Raw genomic sequence first — 23,327 nt, 5'->3', positions numbered from 1 at the left:
ATACGGCGACCGGCACACTCAACGATAAATTTTTCGTCTTGATGACAGCGGTGTGCGAATGAACAGGCACATTTACGGCGGCCGTGCTAAAATACTAATAATCGCGCAGCCGGAGAGGCGGCGGCGTTAATTTACATATTATATATTAATTCACAGGTGATACGGATAATTAAAGCATAAATAAAAACAATAATATAAATATAGGAACAAACAGGTAACAGATAGGAGATGTGCGTGTGTGTGTGTGTGTGAATTTAACAAAACAAATATCGGTCGCTGACCTACACCGGGTTGAGCGGTATAGTGGTGCGGCGGCACTTAGACATCCAAATAAAAATCTTATCTGGCGTCGACAATACCTGTGTAAATAGGTAACTACCTAAATATATTTGGTCACCTCTACACAAAACGTATTTTATTTCACACATTTATTACGCTTTTGTTAATTTTAGAATTATTATTTTATGTAGGCACGTTAAATGAAGGGAGAAGCAGTAAAACACTCAAATGGTGTTTAGGAAAATAGGTAATGTGAAAAGCGGAAAACAAGCTCGAGTTCTACTTAAATTAAACAACTATAATTATTATCATATCATTAAATTAAAAACAAATTCGTTTTCCATTTGTAGAAATAGTAGCAATTAGGTTTTGGTATATTATACTTTAAACATTCATTTAACTAAAAACTAACTGCGACTACCGCTCTAGTGAATAAAGTGTACACCTACCACCTACGTAGAAGATTTTAATTATATTATGATTTTATTAATTAACGACTTAATAAGTATCTCACTACGCGCACACAAAATTTCAATTTCTCGTTCAACCATTTTAATACAAACTATCCGTCTTTTGAAGTTGTGATAAATAAGTAACTACCTATACCTATAGGTATACATACCTACTGCTCCATGCCGGCCTCATTCATCGCCTGTTTCAGACTTGTTGCCGCTGTAGTATTTTAAACGTCAGAACAGTTTTAATTATTCTTATAGGCTGTTTGCACAACTTATAGGTTAGGGTACTAATATAAAACAAAATAAATACCAACGAAATTATAACTATCATTGTTGTGCATACATATGTGTGACGAGGGAAAAAATAATTAAAAATATTTATGTAACCATACAGCTAAGGACTCAATTTAAGTTGTTTTCCTCAGACAGTCTTTATTTTAGGGAGTGATGATATACTATTATTTATCGTCATATGGTCACTGGCTACTGGCAAAATGTCTGTACATTTTCATCTGCAGATATCTGTTTTTTTCTCGATTTCTCAGAATCGGTTTTATGAAGAATGGTTTGTTTGTTTTTCACGTAAAATCAACAGTTTGAAAACAATAACAGGCAGGTAATCGAAAAATGTTAATAGGTAACTCAACTATCGACGTATTTCAGATACCGATACATCACGATAAAGATTGATGACTTGGTTGCTTCATTCTAACTTTTCGTATTTATTGCTATATAAATTAAATTATACACTAAGTATATACCTGCGTCTATACGTCGGACATATATGAGCCGTAATATACAATACTGAATACACCACTTTATAAACAAATAAATAGAAAATAAAAAAATATCCCTTTAAAATTTAAACGGTTCTTTAGGTAGGTATAGGTTACTGGAAAATGTTTAACTTTAAATAAGAACAAAGAACCCTATTATTTGACTATCGGCGGAATACCTATATATTGTTAACCTCTATAAAATATTTAATTTATCTAACCATTAAACTTTAATCAAAAAAGGAGAACTCGCTTCTGTTATGTAGTAGGTTTCGAGTAAACATGTACCTACCTATCTACCTCCTATTGATCACTGAAATGGATGTAAAGTTTGAATTCAGTGATCACAGATTATTGAATAGGTATGAAAAATTATTCTTAACTAAAGAGGCTGCAAGTGTATCAACGTAAATTTCTACGGGTACCTAGTTAATAGTTTATGTTTGTGTTATAGGTATTAATAATAATTTTGGTATTTTCTTTGTATTGGACTATTGGAGGTTTTAAATTTGTTTGACGATTGCTATGCTAAACCACCCAGATTTTAGTCCATTTAGGTTGGCAATTTGATATTGACATACAATATTTAACTGTATCAAAAAAAAAAAAAAAAAATATTTATTGTATAATTTTATTATTTTTATAACCTTCTAGTTATTAAAAGAAATTATCACAGCTCAACAATTTAGGTATATTGTTTTCATCAATAATTAGTCTTAATAATTACAAACTATAAACCAGGCAAAAAAGGTATTTTGCATCGAAATTATTGACAGTTGAATCAGAAATAGCAAGTATGGGCAAAGCAGATTTTGAACAGTTGATCACTTTATTTTCAATCCTCCAATCTAGGATAAATGCATCTAGGTTATTATTATTAATAAAATCAAGATCAGAAAAAAATGCTATACCTAATAATACACAATTATAATACCTAAATATAATTTTTTTTATTTAACATTGGATTTCCTTGAGATTTAAGAGATAAAGTTATCTCTAGGTGAATAATTATTATACCTATATTAAATGAAATATTGAAAAAAATTCAGTACCTAGATTAGCAAGTGAATTTTTGTGAATTTTTTTTCAAAATGTACGTTTTCACATGCTTAATATGATGGTATTTTCAAAAATAGTCGATAAAATTTTCCTTGGACGTTATAAAACCTTCAAAATCTTGGTTTTAAGTTTAAAATACCAAAAAAAAAAATTGTTTTGAATTTTTTGTAAATGCTGGTTTTTATTCATATTTAACATTTTGGTGAAATCAAAAATTATTTATCGCACTTAGTACTCACCCACTTCTTTTCTTATTATTAGTGAAGTAGGTAATTAAATGATAAAATAAGAAACCCCGACGGTGGGAGATACCCAAATTAGTGAACATAAAATTATAACTTTGAAACTAAGTCCGACCAATACATTTTAATTGCACCACAGTTTTTAACTCATTGAAATACATATGTTCGGTAATAAATTTCAAATATCACTTGGAAATAAGCTGCACTTCTGCCACAAAATAGTAGGTAGTTATACCTTATATCTTAAAAAATAATATTTTTGGGTGGGAGGGGGCAAATTATGTTGCCCCGGGTCACAAAATGTTCAAGTAGGTACGGCCCTGTTAATGGGGTTAAGAACTCCTAGAAATTCTTTGACTTTTTCAGTTACCATGATCTTGTGCATATATTATTACTTATTATACAACAAGATCATGTAATCATGTACATAGGTACACCTAAGCCGCAAGCAGTGGCGTGGCGACAAGATTTTATAGTAGGGGCGAATACAATTTTTTGGTACCCCCCCACGTCTTACAGATTTGTATATCCCCCCCCCACCATAATTTTATTACAAACCTCTAAAAAAGTTATTATTTTTATTTTTATTATTAACCAATTCTAAATAATTATAATAATAATAATAATAATAATAGTAAATAAGAATTCTAGAATAGTATACTGCAGTTGAATGACAAATGTCATAAAGGTAAATTAATATATTATTTTCCCTTAAATATCACCCACTAACATAAGCACCCACCCACCCCTGGGTTGTACTAGGGGCGGTTGCCCCAAAAAATCTACTTCGCCACGCCACTGGCCGCAAGACAAAAAAAATTAACCAAATGTCCAAAATGTAATATTGTAGTGTTAGTATTATTTTTTACTTATTTTGAATCAAACTTTAATTCTAAGGAATTGCTACCTATTTACTAAATATAATTAATAACAAATAGATTTTCATAAATCTCTAGATTAAGCATTTTGTCTTTTGAATGTTAACAGTTTTCAAATAAAAATAAGGTTTAAAGAACAGTTAAAAATCATCTTGATGTACAATTATATACCTATTTATTATTTTCTTCTTTAAAGCTTTAACATGCGTGGTTATTAGCGCTAACATACAATTTTATTTACTTATTATTTTCAATTAATGTTGTCTAAAATAAGTGGTATAAAATGTACAACTAACTTCTATAAGTTGTTATTGGATAGGTTCAAATATGGTTTAACAAACATATTGGTTATAAATACAACACAGAATGTCATTATATTTCATATTAAACATTAATATTTAAGGATAGCTGAATAATATGATAAAATTTGTCTTATTCAATAATCATTTATTACAAGTATAATAAGCATAAAAGGTATGCATCACAAATAATAAACTCTCAAACACATAGTATACAGTAACATACCAATAAGGACTATTATACATATTTTTTTCAGAAAAAAACTTAGCAAAGGACATTTTACAATTGATGATATGTACAATTCATACAACTAAATGTGAAGATACATTCATGATGCTTTAATTATTGATTTTCCAAAAATTCTTTTTCTAAAGCAGCACCCAACATATTCCATTCAGCATCGTTCATTTCATCAGGTGGGTCCACGCTATTTTCACTATTATTACCCCATTCTACGCCTAATTCATCTAAATTTTTACCTTGACGAAATTTTTCATTTAATGTTTCATTATCGTCTTCACTTCCATCACTATCCAATGAGCTGCGTCTACGCTTCTGTCCTCTGCTAGTACCTAAAGTAAAAACTATTACATTAACATTGAATACAAATGAATAAATTTAATTTTCTAAAAATTTTATACACACACCACCCATTGAGTATCCCAATTTAAAAATTGATTAACTTTATCTATCTAATATGGACATAGTTGGCAAATATAAAACAAATCATACATTTTTTTCACAATATGGATGTATTTAAATCTATACATTTATTATTATTTTGGAGAATTGTAAAACAATATATTTGAACATGATTATATTTAATACATTATTAATTATTAGAATTATTCATATACAGTAGTCTCTATAACTTGTTTCTCAAGGGGAATAAAAATAAATTCAACTAATATATTTTTTAAGTAATATACACCAAACATAAATTAAAACATTTCAAGGGGTAGGAAAAAATTAAGAGTTGTCAAGGTTTTTGAGTTATTGAGGTTTAAGTTACCAACATTTGACTGTACAACAGCTGATACCATTAAATGGAATCTGAATTAATAAATAAACCAAATTAAAATTAAAAATAATAATATTTAATAGGGTCAGGTATAGTATGTAAAAATAATCATGCATAATCTATTTTAATAAATATGTAATTCTAGAACATTTAAATACCAATAAATTGGTTTAAGCAATAAACACATCCATATCATCTAAAAAAATTTAAAACAATCTATTTATTTGATGTAAAATTATCTATATTTTAAACAAAAAATATTATTCAAGAGAGTTTACTCGTTTAGTGGCTAAAATGTGAGTCCATATCATACAATAATCATATAATTAAAATTGATATCCATAAAAAGAAAAAAACTACTAAATACATGAGGCAATTAATTATTTGATAGTTAAAATATGACCATTGAATTCAAAATTCAAATATATTGTTATTATTATATAATTAAGATAGGTTTCAATTTGATATTTTAAGTCTTATACCGTGAAAATCGATTCCAGAAAGTATAAGGATTTTTTGCAGGTAATTGTGGGGAGGATTCTACAGTAATACCAAAAATAATATTAACTTATATTTTATGAAACTCTTTATTATGATATACTACTTAAGCATACTGATAAGCTGGACTTTTAACTAAATATCATTTATCTAAATCTACACTATTTTCACTATTTATACCCCAATTCAAGACTAATCATCTATATTTTTACTTTTTCGGAATCGTTCAATTAATGTTTCACCTTCTATTTCTTTTTCTACTTCATCTTCATTATCTGTTGATTCTGATGAACTGTATTGACGTTTATTCCCTCTCCTAGAACCTGAAGCAAAAAGTATTATATTATTGTACACAAATGTATAAAATACAATCTTAATTCTATACATCATCAGAATTGTAATGAAATATGATGTAACGATGTAAGCAAAGGTAACATTTTAGAAAAATAATTTTCTTCTATAACCTACAGTTTCATGCAAAAAATATTCAATAACTTTTTCTCTGGGTGATGTGGTTTTAAAAAGATTCACAAACATTTTTCAATATCAGGTGTGTATAAAATGTGTTTTGATGAAATACAAGCAGCATTAGCTTAATCCATCCATATATAGTTTATCAGCTTTGATTTAATTAAGTTCATTGATTTCCTAAAAATGACCTTTCGCAGATGTATGTTTATATAAAGTATTGTTTCAACCATACAAGTCTAAACAATGAAATATAGTATTTTGAGTGCCGTTAAATGTAGTGCCATAGGTTGGCTATCTCTGATCTATACTATACTATACTCTATTCCACGAGAGAACAATTAAGTCCACCGACCAATTCTCGTCAGTGCTGCGCATCTCCCACAAACTTCCCAATGATCGCGTAATCACGTGGTTCTCTATGTGCCAAACAAATCATTAGTGATGTGCAAAAAGAGATTATTCTCTCGTGGAATAGAGTATAGACCCTAATTTAAACAATAAAACGCTTATTTTTTTCTTTTTGAGTATATCCATATCTTCAGTTTTATGTTGATGTTTTAGACGTATTGATTCCATACTAAGTAGATGAATGTTCATAACAGCAAAATGGTGAACATACAATCTGAGGATGGAACTACAATGAATCCAAAACATCATCATACAACTGAAAACATGGACATATCTCGAAAAGGAACAAATGATATTTATAATATAATATATAATATATAATATTTATATAATATTTATCCATAAAAATCTCAATAAAAACTTAACCGATTCATAATAAAACTCTTACCGTCTAAAGATGCTTCTGAGCTTGAATTACCATCTTTATTTATTTTTAACACATCAATTATATTAGGCACATCATCACCATCACAACTTTCTTCATCATCAGTCATGTCTTCTACTTCTCCTGCCATACGTTTAATGTCTTCATCAGAAAATGAAAGTAGTGGATTAAGAGTCTCCGCAAATTTTTGGTCTTGTTCTTTATTTACATGAGCAATATTTTGGTTATTGGCCATAAAATGTGGTGAGTGTTCTGGACTACTACAATGAGCTGGTGGATCTCGACTACTAGAACCACCACCACCTTCCGATCGGAGAGGAAATAATCTTTCCTCAACATGTTCCCAACGTTCTGCACAAAGCCATAACCATTCAGGTGTCACTGTTTTGATATCGGGGCGTTTACGGGCTGCACTAGCTTTAAGTGTGCCCTGACGAACAGCAACCAAATGCGTAGAGTCAGGTCTGATATTTTCTGTGACTTCTGCACCTAATAATCGAGCCACTTTATAAGCTCGACTTTCAGTCAGCGGTACAGGAGTAGGTACTAAGCCACTGAATACTAGCTTTTTACCAGCTAATATTTTTGAACGGTACATAGGTATGATACGCTTCATGTCAGGAACCTCGATATTATTTCCATACAACTCATATTTTTGATCATATTCTTTAAAGTATTCCTTATGTAAATTTTTCAAAATATCTTCCAAATACAATAAGTAATCATCTTCTTCTTCAACTTCTACTAGATCACTATTGTCTTTAATCGCCACATCATTTTTATTTTTGTCTTCATTATCTGTTGTTATATTTCCTGAATCATCGTCAGACAAAACTTCTCCATCTTCCATTTGTAGATCGCCTTTTATGTTATCTTTTTTTTTAATAGTTATACCTGTTTTAATACATATTTAATAAATTAGTATTTTTTAATTTTTTAAGCAAAAAAGATAAGTAGTAAGTAATAACTAATTGATGTAATACAATAAAAATGTATATATTTAAACTATTTTAGGTTAGCAAGTTACAAAAAAATTTTACCCTGAACTAAATGTGTAAAATCCACTCTAGTATCCTGTTGTGTGGAAATATCAACATTTTTTTGCAAATTTGGAGGAGCATTTATATCACCAGTGTGTTGAAAAAAATGATATGGCTTGACGTGTATCAAATTTAAAGCATAATCCCAGACATCTTCACGATCATCAATTATACACACCATATTATCACCACATGGAAACAATCCCCTAGAATAAACAATGTAATATACTTATAAATAATAAAATTAAACATCAAAAAAGTATAAAGCGATATACATAATATTATTATAATTATTAATTATTATTTAATACAGGTCATTTAGGAATATTTTTATTTCTAAATTTAAATAATATAAAACTTTATTTTACTGTTATTTCTTTACAAACTATATGATTATACCTATATCTACAGGTATTACAATCTGTCTCAAGCAAAAGAAAGGTACCAGTTCTATAGACTGAGCTCCACACCGCAGCCAGACCATTGAATCCACTCTAAGGCTAGGATTAGTGCTCGACCGACAGTCAGCATGTAGCGTCGGCGCCGACAGGTTAGCGTTGACGGACGGTCCTCATCAGCGCGATGCAGCTGTACGCTCGTATCAACTTTTCAGTGCTGCACTGTAGTTGTTCATATGCATCCTTTGATATATCTACGCTCGACTGACCGTCAATCGAGCACTAATTCTAGCCTAAGGGCAATCTTCATACATAAACTGACATGTGTTTACTCACTAATACGTTGCGCGTCGCTAGCAACTAGCTTGCGTGTACTGGGTAGTGGAGAGGAAAAGGAGATGAAGTGTGGGGAATATGCAACAATGACGGAATTTTGTGGAAATGCGGTACCTTTCTCTCTTGAAACAAACTATAGATTTAAAGTTGTTTTTTTTAAGACTTATTAGTAACCTGATGCCTGGTGGACATCATAATATTATATAAGTTATACAACAGTGAATATAAAATAATATTGTTGGTTTGTAAATCAATAATAAGTATTTTTATTTCTTTTGTTCTATCAACTGTATGTAATATTGAACATGTTTGGGGATCTTTGATTTATCAACATTGTAACGATTTAATTTAACAAAAAATATGTTAAGTATATGATGTGTTATGTAAAACTATTGAATATAAGTAATCTATTGTATGTAAGCGGTATCATTGATCAAATATACCAAGTATGGACACATTTTTTATTGCTTTTAATAAGTTTTTGTTTAGTTAACCAAGACTATTAATTTCAGAATTATCATAATATGGAACATACCTAAGGTGCGAACATAAATAGAACATAACTTACAAAAAAGCAATAAGATACCTAGCAATAAAAGAAAACTTAACATTAATTTAAGTCTAACACAATATTAACATTTCATGAGATAAACATACTTGAGATTTCCAGTTTTACTGTTTGGATTAAAACATTCATCACGTGATAATACTCTATGAGAAAACAATTTCCCCTTTGGATCCAGTATATGTGTTATTGTATGAGCATAGTTTCGAGCGCCAAATGTACATATGTGAAGTTCATATAATTCACTAATAGAGGACAAAAAGTTGTATGTTCCTGGCCTAAGTCTTGTGTGATACCAAGGTGAATTTGGTCCATATAGTTGAAAATGATGAATATCCTGTGTAAATATAGAAGGCATTAATATATGCAATTAATATAGAGCTACACAAATATATTAAAGTAAATACTTTGATATTATTGGGTATATTATCGTTTGTTGTGTGTATTAGTGTTTGATCTAAATCAACGAGTAACACCAGTTTTTTATCACCAAGCAATCGTTTTTCATCAGCTTTACCCAATAACAACGCACTCTAAAAATTAAATTAGTGAATTAAAACTTTCGTATTTTAGTTGGATGTATAAAATAGTAATGTACCTGTTCGCTGACTTTGAGGTCAGGTACACTGTGTATCATAGAAACAGATGCAGTTGGTTTAGATGCATTGTCAATTCTTAAATCGGCACCACAATCTGCACATAAATCACTGACTACAGTACTGTGGCTACAGCCAGGCTCCAACTCAAATACAGGATATCTAGAATATGCAAGAATAATATATAATAATTCATAATTGTTAAGTCTGTAGAAATTAAACAGGTACAATGTTACAAATTTATTCAATATCATTAGGTAGGTTCAATATCTTTAAAAGTACATAAACATTTAACCAAAATTAATTCTTACCCTGCGGGAACTTCTTGGCCTTCATGTATTAATATTTTCTTAACAACACCAACGTGATGTGTGCGAAAACTTTTCCGATCTTTGTCTCCGTCCTCTTGATAGAGTAGTACAACAACAGTACTGTTAACCAATGTACCTTCTTTTACTCGCCATTTTAAAAGTGTCGCTTTCTTATCTGTTGTTGGTAGTTTTACACAAATCTTTTCTTGACTCATCTCTATTAATTTGTCTCATTCAAATTCGATAATAATAACAATATATAAATATTAAATTGAAATATTTGAAGAGTATCAATTGAAAAATATTAAGGAAATTAAGATTCTTAATCTAAAAGACACAAGTTGTAGAACATTTACGTTTTATTGAGCATACAACAATTACATTTATATAAATATTGTGAGCTAAAAAATTAGAAACAAATTTTAACTGTTATGATAAGAAGTAAACAATTCAAAAGTTGATCGAAGTAGTAAAGAATACAGAAAAGATAACTACTGGTACAAGAAATTAGTAGTATCAATCCTGAGCTGACTCGTGATAAGTAATATATTTTCAAAATGGCTTACAACCATATTTTGATACGCATCAAAACACTGAAACACATGCAATGAAAATAAAACGTAAAAACGTTAAGCACCGGCCGATCAGTTCGGTTTGTACGATACGTCTAGCCGAATAGCTTATATTATATGATAAAAATAATGTAAACTTGATTTCAGATTTGTTTTGAAATGTTGAGTCTGATTATTGGTTATTTATTTACTAATCACTAATTAGTAATTTGTAATTATTATTATTTCAACCGTCTGGCTTTATCACAGAATTATTCATAGTTCATACTACCTATATTTATCATTTTTTTGATGAGGACGTAACACTGTCCAGCATTTGTTATCTCGGTCTTACAAGTGCGTAACATATCAAATTTAAGCTCACCAGATCACGTGTAGCTTCGTTAGTTCATAAATTATAGTGAATTGACCTATTATGAAATATGAAATTAAAACATTATCTGAGTTTGTATAAGGGTTTTTTACGACAGTTCAATTTTTTTAGCAAGTTTTCGTGTATTTTATAGCTTTAAATAAATTTAAAATGCTGAGTTACGACTTACGAGCATTAAAAACTGAATTATAAAAAATCCACATGTAAAAGATAATGTACCAAAATGTTGTCTTAATAATTTTTATATTATGGTCACTTGTCATTCAATTATATAAAAAATGTCGTAAATTACAAATATTTATACTTAATATCATACCAGTATAAAACATACTAGGAGGATTCAAGCCCCCCTCCCAAAAAAAAAATTTGTATCTACAGTATATTAACATAGTAGGTATCTAAATAAATAAGTTAATTGGGGAAGGAGCCTTAGTCTCCCTACAATTATTTCCTGACATGATCTGGTCAGTAGAATAAATATTATAAATTTTTAATTGATTTTCTAGCTTCATAGGAAGACATGGCGAGGAGGCTTAGTCCCCCCTTAAACTTGCATGGATTTCAGCCTATGTTGGCCCCTGATTTTCATGAATTTTGTCAACATTTTAGTTTTTTATATGCTTAAAACAAAATACGCCCTTGTAACGTAAAATCTTTAATATTTTTTAATTTTTATTATGTATAAGTGGTATAACATTTCATAAAAAACATTATAATATTTAGTCTTTAAAAAAATCAGAAAGATGTATCAGAACCAAAATTCGTACAAAAGTTACGAGAACAATTTTGAGTTACTTAACTTAGTGTTGTTAGGATGATACAGAACATGATAGTATATACTATATTATGGTCTAATATCTAAGGCAGCTAATGAGACAATATATATATATATAAAATAATTTTTGAGGGTTCAATATTTTTTTAATATGGATACTGGACACTTATCAGTTATCAATTTTACTATAATAACTCATCCTACTTTTAAAAATTCTAAAAAAACTCACCTCCCACCATTTATGGCGTTGCATATAAGTATACAAATTACGCTGACCGCCGCCGTCCCCCAATAGATATTAAAGATATCTTCATGACTAAAGAAATAGACATATATATAAAAATACATTTATAAATAAATAAAAATAATAATTTATAAATTATATCCACGGACATATATAATTTATAATATCCATTATATCCATCATGATCTTATAATATCTATGATTATATCTCAGTCCGCGATTATAATATCTTCACAGGAATCTATGGTGTTGGCGTCCTCACGGCTCACTCCACGATCATCGCTATCGATCGCGGCCATAAATAAGTAGATAGACAGTCACGCTAGCGATACAAGCGGACAAACGATGGTTAAATGTCATCAGTGTTTTGTTCATTTGTTGTGTTTCATCCGTTACGTTGATTCAAACAACGGTTGATAAGTACTATCTACAACCGTCATTTAAACACAAATACAAACAATAAATAATAATCAACATTCAGCATTCAAGCATTGCAAATTTGAAATTTAATTTTTCAAAACAGAACCACTTTAGCACAGTATACAATAATTAACAATAATCTGTGCAATAAAGTGCCTCATATAAATACTGACTAATGATGGAAATTGACGAAGACTTAAGTGCTATAGAAATAGAAACAGATCCAAGTAAGTATACATCTATTAGACTGACACTAAAATATATTATATGTCATTATATATTAATGCTGTATGTTTATAATATTAACTGGCGCTCTGTTATTTTTTTTTTTTACATTCAGTAAAAATATTGCAAACATGCCTACAAAAATCACATCATATTTAACATTTAACACCACAGCGTAATTCGAACAGTTTGGACGTACAGTATTTAGCTATGGGGTTCTGCAGTCATCCAATATCCAAACGCTTCAGGTGTTTCAACCCATCTGCCTCTGATTATATACTAATATCTTCTTCTTGGTATTTCACAAACAATAATCTTCACAAAGACCTAAAATTTCCTATCCATAATCTACTATCAAAATTAAATTACTTTAAATTTCATACAAACTTAAACTTTCAGTAACCCATTGATCAAACAACCATCCTCCATCTCACCTCCAAGTATTGTGTGTAGAAGACTAAAAAAACAATGGCCTAGAGATCTACTAAGAAAAAAAAAACAATAATACCCAACAAGTTTGGTTGGGTGTCACTGCTGAGTGGCTCTACATAAACTTCTATCAATTACCATTTATCAAATTTAATTCTTACACTAATAATTTTTTTGTACTGGGTAGATTGTAAATAATTTTTTAATAAAAAAAACGCAAAAGAATTTTTAAAAAACAACAACACAACATATTTTTTTAGACATTTAACTTAAAAATTATGTATAAATTAAATATCTATTGTCTCATGTATACTTTTTTTTTTAGTTTTGCCAGAAGTATCTTCGGAGTCATTTGGCGATATATCCTGTATAACTAATGGTTAGTTTCATTTGTGTACAATTTACATACTATATAATTTGCGGGTAAAGGTATAAAAATTAATCAAATTTGTATCTATGTTTAGACATTTCACCATTTTATTATAATAAGTAACCTTTTCTCAATATGTCATAATTCAATGATATTTTGAAGAATTACAAATTCATAAATAACAAAACAAACATATAAATTAATCAACTACAATAAATAAGTTGTCATTTAATTCAATATGAAATATTTTACCTTAGTATTTTATTTTATTATTAATTATGAATTATCCTACAGTGAGTAAGAGAGTTGGTTAATTTTAATATAGGTAATTACTATTTTTTTTTTTGTAGTAGGTACCTACTTAAGATCTAAGAACACTTTTCAAAAGCCAAACTACATTGAAATTTCCCCTCTAAATAACGGAACTTTTTTGTTCAAAAAATTACAAACAGAACCCTCTAGATAGCGGGCAAAATTTCTTTGACCAATAGTGTCCGGTACTTAGATGTTTCACGGTATAATTTAAACCCAATGTATTAGAACAATCATTGTTATTTTTATCACCTTGTCATCTAACCTAAATCTCTAGCTATAATTAACATGGTATTACATTTGATTATATGTACAGATATGTTTGTACAATGTAATCAATGATCAAATGTTTAATGGACTTTTCATATCCGTCTCAGTATCTGGTTTATATTTGCTGGTATACTTATGTATGGGGCAACTTCTGTATCTTTGCAGCAGTCAGTTAAATGTTTAATAGTCATTATCATCCTACATAGCTGACATACAGACTTGCATCAAATTTTTGTGCGAAAGATTTATGTCCTATTTAGAGTGCTTAATACTTATTCACTTTTTATTCCACCCCATTTTTTTCTTTTATAGACGTTTTTAAATCAAGTTCTTTAGTTCCTACAAATGATAACCATTTATAATTTTTTTTTGCTAAAACAATGTGTTAACAAATAAATAATAACTTATAACCATATATTAATTTAGATATCTATTAAGTTATATTTTTTTTTTATAATTTTATAATTTTAATAATACATATTAATACATAATATTATATGTTTATTGTTTTAGATGATAATGAAAAAGAAAATATCGAAGACCCACATTCAATTGAAACCGACGAATCTGATCAGGAAGATGGTAAGTATTACCTACTATTTTCATTTAAAATTTCTTATACAGCAAAGCTAAAGTAATAATGAAATATGTTTTCAATTTGTTACAATGTTCTTTGTAGGCTTGTAGTAACGTCTAATGTATAGCTTGTATTTTTAGGAACATTTTAACATGTTAAAATCTGATATAAACCATGCTATTCTACCATAGATATTAAACTAGTAAATGGAGTATCCAGATATGACACCAGCATGTGGTGAGGTCTCATGTTAGAGAGGTCGTAGCTATATATACAAATATGGTAACAATTATTGTAAAATCGAAAAGTGTACGTTGTATATCAAGATCAGCTCACTCATGTCAGATCCTTGAAACTACAGTAATGCTCTGTCTAGTAGTATAATGTCTATATTATACCTCCATTTCAATATAATTGAATATTACCCCACTATTTCCTCAGTATATAGTTCATTCAGCTATTCTAATAAAATAACTGACAAATATTTATCATTGTATATGCAGTTCCTTGGTAAATTGTTCTCATTTGAAGGTGACTACAAATCTAAACATCAACTTTAGGGTGGTTCCAGAATAACCAACACCAGAGGTCGCCAACTTACGACTCCCTGTTTAACAATAACTTAATGTTTCCCTCAAGCAATAACATATTAAGGGGGACTCAGTGGAGCAATTTTTCCTGGGTACCAAATTCTGAATTTTATAAAGAAGTTGAAGTCCAAACTATCTAATACTAAAGTCAACATCAAATAAACTGGCGATCGATAACTCTGCTTTTCCGTGAAGTATTCTACAGGTGTCTGCACCATAAATTTATTTTGCGTGCTTTTTATAAACAGCTACACCTACACCTATAAGAATGCTGTGAATTGTGTGTGAATGTTACTTAAAATATACCGGTAATGATTGTGGAAAAGGGCGCTATTTCATTGTGTATCTAGGGCTCCAAATTCCGAAACATACTGACCATTATTCAATTAAAACCACAAATAGATAAAAATTTATTTACATAGATCAACCCATACAATTTTTTTTCTGCGTCTCGGTTGTAGCCTTCTACTCCATAATGACAATGTCACAACAAATAGTAACTGGATACTACCTTCAAACATAAAAACTAAAATAAAATCACTCAAAATTAGACTTCACCAACAACTTCAACACCTTCTAAAATCAAATATTCTACTGAATACCAAATGTATTTACTGTAAGCAAATAATCTGTCCAATAACCTTATTAATATATTTACATTAATTGTGTGATAGCTAAATATAAGACAGTAATAATATAGTCCTTGACCCTTGTCTCCTTTTTTCTTACTGGAATGAGTAATTGACAAAATTATCAATTAACAGAAAATGATATCAAAAATTGTCGCTAGGGAATATAGGGAATAAGAAAACTATGAACATATTAATTGTTGTCACCAAGCGAGAAAAATAGTTCTAAAATAGATTTTTCAATCAATAATTTGACTATTTATCATTTATCAAAACAATATTGTCTTTTTACTAGAAATGTTTAGTAAAAGACAAAATGTGGACATAAATTATTAATGTTTAATTCTGAGATTTTCTTATTTTATTTGCATTATAGTTACAATGTCAGGATCAGAGTCAGGAATAGTTGAAGATTTCACTTTTGATCCAACTGCTTTTATAGAAATATCTGATATACTAGGTAAGGCTTAAAAAAATATGAATATTCACTAAAATTAAATTTTAGTTAACAGACATACCAATTGATTTTAAATGTATTATAAGTGTTTGCTAAAAAAAGATTACACCATGTATGTGCATTGTATTGTTTTTTATTAATGGTATATTTTAATCTAGATCTTGTTGGTAAAAATTGGTCAATATTCCGTGTATCTCCATTATGGAATTTGAATTTTGATGCAAACTATTTAAATTTGTTATCCAAAAAGTTGAAGAAATTTTTAATAAATCGTCTATCTAACAACATGAAAAACCGAAAAAATTCTTTCTCAGATATCTCTGTGGAAATTGAAGCAAAAGAAGCAAATCAGGAATGTATTGCATTAAAGGTAATAAAATAAAATTCTAAGTTTCACAGTATTGAATTATTTAAATTATATTAAATTTATTTATTATAGGTATATTGTATTATCTGGTATAGTTACATGAAATAATAATATTAACTCAATAAATGAAGACTACTTTGAAACTTAAAATATAGGTATTTAACATAATATTAAAGTTGAATGAGTACTGTTCTAGTTTACTATTTAATGAGTATGCATTATAGATATATTATGCTGAATAAAAAAAATTTACCTTTTTATGTTATTGTTTGTTTCTATAAATCTAAATAGTATAACATTATAATAGAATTTTCATACAGTTATTACAATTTTTGGTATTACTGTTCTAAAATATTTTAGAATGTATTTTATTTAAATTCTAACCACTGTTTATTCTTATGAGCTGCTAGTAGATAAACAGAAATTTCAAAATGTAAAACAAATCATTGTATGAAATAAATTATGTGAAAAATAAGTTGATTAATTGATTGACAGCATATTTATTCTTCTAAAATAACAATTATAAAATTATAAAATATCATCCAGTTCATTACAGCCGTGAACCTCCAAAACAAAATATAATTAACTCTTAGTCATAGTCTTAGTCTTAGAATTAGTATTTTCACAAATTTGTATTAATTAATTAATTTCATTTTAAGCCCAATGGCCCATGCTGCCGAGGGTATATAATATATATATAATAAAAAAAATAATAAAAAATTATAAAATAATCATGTGGAAATATCTTAAATTCTTAAATAATCAATTATAAAACACCTATAATCTTAGTACAGTCAACTCTCTCTATAACAGTTTAAATTATTGATTCCTTAAAAATGTAATGCTTTGTGGTCCTTCTGATATAACAAAGATTTTTGCAAAAGCTCTTGCAATGTAACACATTTTTACAGTTTTAGAGCTTGCTATTGCTGTTGTATTTGTTTATATGTATTTAAAAATTATTAAATCAAAACAAATACCTATGTATTTGTAGTGTGTTGATTTAATACGTTTTAATAAATCTCGTTATAACAATTTTTCTTTAGTTATGCTAATAATATAACAATCTAAACTTTTTTCTCAGTCCCTTAAAATTCAATAGATCGAGAGTTGATTATATTAAATTTTTTCCAAAAATTATAAAAAAAATCACAATAAATATTTACTTAATTTAATAATTAATCTTTACCTACTACCTACATGAACTAATTTTATCTTACTATAATATATTATAATTTTTTTTTACAGATTTATGTTACTAACAATGATACTAATTCAACACTTTATACTGGTTTGCTATTAAAATCACCAAATTATAATCAAAATTATGATAAAAATAGTCTATCTGATATGCCTATATTAATGGTACAAGGAAATAAATCATTCTCAATAGCCATACATAATTGGCTAACTGAACATTTTGATTGTGTTATTCGGCCATATGAATTTGCTTTGTATCAGTTTCTGTGGCTTATTGCTATATCAATGTGTGATGCAGGACAATTATACAATGAAACTGTTTTATACCACTACCTCTATAAATGTGAATCATCAAAGGGTCAAATGGATGTAAAATGTTATGCTGAATCAGAGTTTCTTCGATCAGTTCTAGCCAAGTTAGTATTCAGAAAATATTATTTTATTATACAACTATCCAAATATAAATTATACTAGACTATATTCTTATAAAAGAAATTATTTTCTTTTGACCATGTGGCTAAAATTTGATTCACATTGCAAAACAATTTTTATATCAATCTAATTTTTTTTAGATACTGAACAGAATAATGAATTTAATTATTTTACCGTGATGAGTATTTTTGATTTTTGGCTAATAAATCTAGATGCCTTAACATTTATTTGTTTTTTAATTGTAATTTAGAAATGAATAATTTCAGATTTTAAATTTTTACTAAATACTAAATAGGTATTTGCAAAATCTAGTAGCATTTTTTAATCATTTTAGAATTATGGTTTTTTTTACAAATGTCCTGGGTCCTTGTTATTTTATCAAAGAAATTTCATAATTTCAAAAACAAAATATATTTTTAATATAAATTTAAATTACAAAACAATTGTTATTGTTATAATTTTTACTTATTTTTACTTTATTAAATTACAACATATATTTTTATTTTTGTTCTTAAGCTGAACATTTTTGGAGTACTAATATATTGAAAAATTGAAATCAAACTTTTGACAAATAATTTATGAGTTATTACTTATTACCCATACAGTTCATCTTGGCACTCCACAATCGACGTGGTTTAAAAAAAACTGTCATAATCCTACTCTCTATCTTGTTCTGGGCGCACATCAAAACAATGCAGTTTCAATACAAAATGTGCTGCAGGTTATGTAGTGGGCCGTGGCAGTTATTTTTTTCACTGTATTGCTATGTGCCCGGCCAAGGGATTATGATATTTTCTTTAATATAATATAGTTTTTGCAAGAAGTCGTGAATGTTTATTTTATGAATTGACTGCATTATGTAAAATTGGGATGGGTATTTAATGATAGTCTCTTTTATAATCAATGAATAATTTTTATACTTTTATAAATTGGATTTGGGGATTAGCCATCCCTTTTAACACTGGAACGGTTAGTAGGTGGGTACTCATTTTAAATAGTCACTTAATAGAAAAAAATTTCACGCTTCCACCTGTTTTCTTTAAATTGTAACGGTTGCCGAGTGCTTAGATGATCTTGATGGGTTATATTAGTATTTAAAGTTTTGACGAGCAGTGTGAAGTGGTACAGGGGTACGCCACAAAAAAATTGTCTACTACTTCTCTTATCTATACTCTAAATAAGTTAATTAGTTGTAATTTATTAACTACTTGTTTGTCCGAAGTTAATATTTATTCATCAAACTAATCAAGAAAATATTCTGCTTCAAAATGCATACGATAAAATAGAGGCTGATATACTGCTTCTGCTTAAAATTGTTTTTCGTCTATTCATTATTGAATTTAAATTGAGCACATTCACATCACTGTAGTAGTGACTTACTCAATGTACTCTTAAAATCTACCACACAGTAGATCATGTTTCTTTTATTTTTATCTTGTACTAAAACATTTTACATAATTCACAGACTTTCCATGAATCGGTCATCTTCTGAAGCTACTTCGTTTCATTATTCAGATTTAATTAAAGTTCAATCCGATATAGAAGACCATTTTAAAATTACAAGTGGAATAAATGTATCAAAATTAAAATTAAAAGCATTCGAAGCGCCTAAAGTTGCTTCAATTAATGTTTCTGGAAAAGTGAGTTATTTTATTTAATAAATAAAATGTTTGTTAAAATTATAATTTTTTGTTTTAGATACATGTTTGGTCATCCACACTTATTGATTTAATGTTAAAATATCTTATGGAACTGCAAGACAATAAATGTATGCCTTAAAAAATTAATTTAAAAAGTATGCAATATTTACATTTGTTATAAATGGTTTTCGAGCATACTAAATTGTAAATACTAATACTTTTTATTATTATTTTATTATCTGATAGAATTAAAGTTATGTTTTTATATAAATCAAAAACTGTATTTTTCAATTTTTACTAAACAATTAGCCAATTTTTTTTTACTCTTTGAAACAAGATAATTACATACTATAGGTATGCCCACTATACCATCAATGGACTGGCCGCTTTGTAACACATTGATCAAGTCATAACAAAAGTTAACTAGACCTGATTTTTACTAATACACAATCTATTTCATATATATTTCTATGGTTTTCACTTTAGTATGTGCGTTATAATAATTTTATAACAAATAAAAACTACTTTCGTTCTACTCTAACTGATGACAGAATAACTTTCAGCAACGTTTACAACATAATAATTGATTTCAAATGTATATTTGGCACTCAATAGTGCGCATAAATCCTAAGCCCACCAATAATTGGCATTGTAATGCAGTTACCAGTCGAGAGGATGTCATGCATGTGTTGTCTCCTTACTAACATTAAATTTGAGTTCAGCAGAACCAATTCTTTGTTGTCTGCTTAAATACTAGAATGAATATCAAAATTAAAGGTAAGAACATTTAATCTGTGAGCATTTTGAATTTGTGATATTTCACACACATAGCTTGCTAAAAATATTAAAATATTAATTATTTTGTATAAGCTAATATACAATTGGTTCTGTTGAATTCAAATTTTTGTTTATGCTTTTGTAAGACAGAGACTACATACATGGGTAGCGTCTATTAACCTTCAGTTGCATACTTTATTACATAAAAAATGAGTTACAAGATGTGTTGGGTATATTCAGTTAAATACATCGAGTATCAAACATTAAAACACTAGCATTATTTATTTGAAAACCAAATTTTAACAAATGAAATTGAATAGCATATAAACAAGGGAATAAGTATTTCATGAGTATCTTAATAGCTATTTTAATTACCTTAAAAATAGTTTTTCAAAATTTAATAGAGATTAAATATATATTGTGACTAACTTGTACATCAATCAAATTAATATAATGAGGCATATTAAATTATAAGATCTAAGGGCATTGAATGATTAACAATACATTATTCAGTATTTACACAGTGTTTATAAAATCATTAATTTATAAACATAAACAATTAAAACCATAGTGATGATTATGCGTTCAGTATCAAAAGTTAAATTAAAGTAAATACAATGTGTAATTATAACCATATTATAAAAAATTAATTTTCATTATTTAAATTTCAATGGCAACATAAAAAAAATCAATTTTCCATGTTAAGTTGATTATTTGAGTTTAAAAAGATAGTTATTATTAGTAAAATACATTAAGTGTACACTTTCAAACTTTGAATACTGATCGCGTGTTTAAGATAATATAAATATAGTAAAACAGTTATATTCTAACAAACAAAACTTTTAAGAATAAATAAATTAAGTTCCTAACCTAAGGGTAAACATAAAAATTAAATAAGGTAATTGTAATATAGAACTATAGAAGTAAAGTGTATAAGAATATTTTTTTTAATCATTTATGGGTTATACATTTATGACTTAAAATCGTTTACAACCAATATCATTATATAAGTACCAATATGTAATATAATTATATAAATAGATATATTCGCAACACTAATTTCAATGATATAGAGCTTGGTCTATTAATAAATATTGAATACAATTCACTCAAAAAAAAGAAGTATAACCCACATGGAAAGCAATAATATCAAAATTGCAAATTTAATATTATTTAGTTGACCTTCAAAACTAGTTAACAACAACCATTGCCATTGGATCGATTATTTCCACCTGGTATACTGTTGTTACCGGTTGAATGTTGTGGTCCAATTTTAATACCATTTGCCTAAAAATAAATAGAATGAGACAGTATAAATTGAGTTTATTTCCAAATAACTCAATTAAAATAGGGATTAAAGTAAAACCGACCTCGTTATTGATATCAAATACTCCCTCTTGAATTTTTTCGTATATTTCTTTAGCAGTGTTTATGAAGGCTTCTTCTACATTGTCAGAAGTTTTAGCAGATGTTTCCATAAATACTAATCCATGTTCTCGAGCAAATGCTTCACCTTCTTCTTTCTTGACTTCTCGTTTCGCTTCCAAGTCACTAAGCAGATAAGTCAATTAACCCAAACCAACTAAAATTTGTAAGATTAAAATATTACCTTTTGTTGCCAATTAGCATAATGACCATGTTGGAATTGGAATGTTGTCTAGCATCTTCCAACCACGTTGTCAAATGATTGAAAGTGTCTCGCCTAGTGATGTCATACACCAATAATGCACCAGCTGCTCCACGATAATAAGATCGTGTGATGGATCGGAAAGCTTCTTGGCCAGCAGTGTCCCATATTTGCAACTTGATGGGTTTGGTCTCAATGGCAACCAAACGTGCACCAAATTCGACGCCTGGAATTAGTTCACGTTAAAAAACTATGATTATCATTATAATTCATAAAAATGTATGTAACCAATGGTCAAGTCGTGGACAGGCTGGAATCTCTTGTCAGTGAACTGCAACAGGAGACACGATTTGCCCACTCCTGTAACATATGCCAGTTTACGATTATACATGGCTGAAGGGTTAGTCTTAGCAATCAGCAAATATACACTAACCTGTGTCTCCGATTATGATGTATTTAAACAAGTAAGCGTAAGACATGGTGATGCGTAGTGGCAATAGACTATCAAGAAACCGTGAGCTGCAAACACTGAACTACCTGGAGACACTTATGATCGAAATAAAAATTAAGACGACGACGACGACGATATTATATACACAATAAAACAACAAAGGTATTAGGAATCGCGGAAGACTATTGCAAGTGTGTGTTTGTGTAAGATAATATTTGTAAAACGTAATTGATGTTGATCACAAAGCCATACGATTCATTTTATACTGTTGTGAGTAAATGTAACGAACACGCACAATAATAATAATAATAATGATAATAATATTCACTATAGGTAAAGTACCTTGTACCTCTCTCACTATATTATAATCTCTACGCAGTCGGTAGTCGCCTGTCACCACACTGACTGTAACTTTTCTGTTTTCGTAATAAATTGCGTCTTTATCACGACATATGATTCAGAGAATGAGTGAGCGAACAAGAAGGCCAATATTATTGAATAATAAAATATACGTACATATATATATATCAAATATGTTTTCGTCTTCCGTGATATGATAAAGGTATTGA

General features: G+C 28.5%; 3 protein-coding genes across 7 annotated transcripts; 1 reads left to right on the top strand and 2 right to left on the bottom strand.

Moving 5' to 3' along the window:
• Positions 1-3,850: 3,850 nt before the first annotated feature.
• On the bottom strand, positions 3,851-10,589 carry LOC111033394 (RNA polymerase II subunit A C-terminal domain phosphatase). 2 transcript variants are annotated; one of them, XM_022314094.1, is made up of 8 exons: positions 10,022-10,589; positions 9,713-9,872; positions 9,522-9,647; positions 9,207-9,451; positions 7,816-8,021; positions 6,779-7,669; positions 5,724-5,834; positions 3,851-4,564 (listed from the first exon to the last, which is right to left on the bottom strand). In XM_022314094.1, exons 1-8 carry the CDS (start codon positions 10,234-10,236, stop codon positions 4,335-4,337), a joined length of 2,184 nt encoding a protein of 727 aa, XP_022169786.1. In that variant the 5' UTR covers positions 10,237-10,589; the 3' UTR covers positions 3,851-4,334. The 2 variants fall into 2 exon arrangements, with proteins under 2 accessions (XP_022169786.1, XP_022169787.1); XM_022314095.1 differs by having other exon boundaries at positions 5,754-5,834; positions 10,022-10,587.
• A 1,806-nt stretch (positions 10,590-12,395) lies between these two features.
• Positions 12,396-21,799, top strand: LOC111033379. Of its 2 annotated transcripts, XM_022314076.1 has the most exons (8): positions 12,396-12,632; positions 13,385-13,438; positions 14,525-14,593; positions 16,184-16,267; positions 16,423-16,634; positions 17,880-18,247; positions 19,729-19,903; positions 19,962-21,799. In XM_022314076.1, the coding sequence occupies exons 1-8, from the start codon at positions 12,581-12,583 to the stop codon at positions 20,040-20,042; spliced, it is 1,095 nt and encodes a 364-aa protein (XP_022169768.1). In that variant the 5' UTR covers positions 12,396-12,580; the 3' UTR covers positions 20,043-21,799. The 2 variants fall into 2 exon arrangements, with proteins under 2 accessions (XP_022169768.1, XP_022169769.1); XM_022314077.1 differs by lacking the exon at positions 12,396-12,632 and having other exon boundaries at positions 13,400-13,482.
• Positions 20,944-23,293, bottom strand: LOC111033382 (ras-related protein Rab-2). 3 transcript variants are annotated; one of them, XM_022314080.1, is made up of 6 exons: positions 23,275-23,293; positions 22,741-22,853; positions 22,596-22,667; positions 22,290-22,533; positions 22,051-22,231; positions 20,944-21,967 (listed from the first exon to the last, which is right to left on the bottom strand). In XM_022314080.1, exons 2-6 carry the CDS (start codon positions 22,784-22,786, stop codon positions 21,875-21,877), a joined length of 636 nt encoding a protein of 211 aa, XP_022169772.1. In that variant the 5' UTR covers positions 22,787-22,853; positions 23,275-23,293; the 3' UTR covers positions 20,944-21,874. The 3 variants fall into 3 exon arrangements, with proteins under 3 accessions (XP_022169772.1, XP_022169770.1, XP_022169771.1); XM_022314078.1 differs by lacking the exon at positions 23,275-23,293 and adding an exon at positions 23,101-23,251; XM_022314079.1 differs by lacking the exon at positions 23,275-23,293 and adding an exon at positions 23,108-23,251.
• Positions 23,294-23,327: the final 34 nt, after the last annotated feature.

The sequence above is a fragment of the Myzus persicae genome, unplaced genomic scaffold, assembly GCF_001856785.1.
Source record: "Myzus persicae strain clone G006 unplaced genomic scaffold, MPER_G0061.0, whole genome shotgun sequence".
Taxonomy (NCBI): Eukaryota; Metazoa; Arthropoda; class Insecta; order Hemiptera; family Aphididae; genus Myzus; species Myzus persicae.
Note: the sequence above shows the minus strand (reverse complement) of the source record. Positions and strands in the feature narration are given on the sequence as shown.

Coding starts and splice junctions, on each gene's coding strand:
- LOC111033394 (XM_022314094.1), bottom strand. CDS start 10,236: ATGAGTCAAGAAAAGATTTGTGTAAAACTACCAACAACAGATAAGAAA. Junction 9,873..10,021: donor GGCCAAGAAGTTCCCGCAGG/GTAAGAATTAAT, acceptor TGCATATTCTAG/ATATCCTGTATTTGAGTTGG. Junction 8,022..9,206: donor AGTAAAACTGGAAATCTCAA/GTATGTTTATCT, acceptor TGTTTATTCTAG/GGGATTGTTTCCATGTGGTG.
- LOC111033379 (XM_022314076.1), top strand. CDS start 12,581: ATGATGGAAATTGACGAAGACTTAAGTGCTATAGAAATAGAAACAGAT. Junction 13,439..14,524: donor TATATCCTGTATAACTAATG/GTTAGTTTCATT, acceptor TTATTGTTTTAG/ATGATAATGAAAAAGAAAAT. Junction 19,904..19,961: donor CAATTAATGTTTCTGGAAAA/GTGAGTTATTTT, acceptor TTTTTGTTTTAG/ATACATGTTTGGTCATCCAC.
- LOC111033382 (XM_022314080.1), bottom strand. CDS start 22,786: ATGTCTTACGCTTACTTGTTTAAATACATCATAATCGGAGACACAG. Junction 22,668..22,740: donor CATCATAATCGGAGACACAG/GTTAGTGTATAT, acceptor CATATGTTACAG/GAGTGGGCAAATCGTGTCTC. Junction 22,534..22,595: donor TGTCCACGACTTGACCATTG/GTTACATACATT, acceptor AACTAATTCCAG/GCGTCGAATTTGGTGCACGT.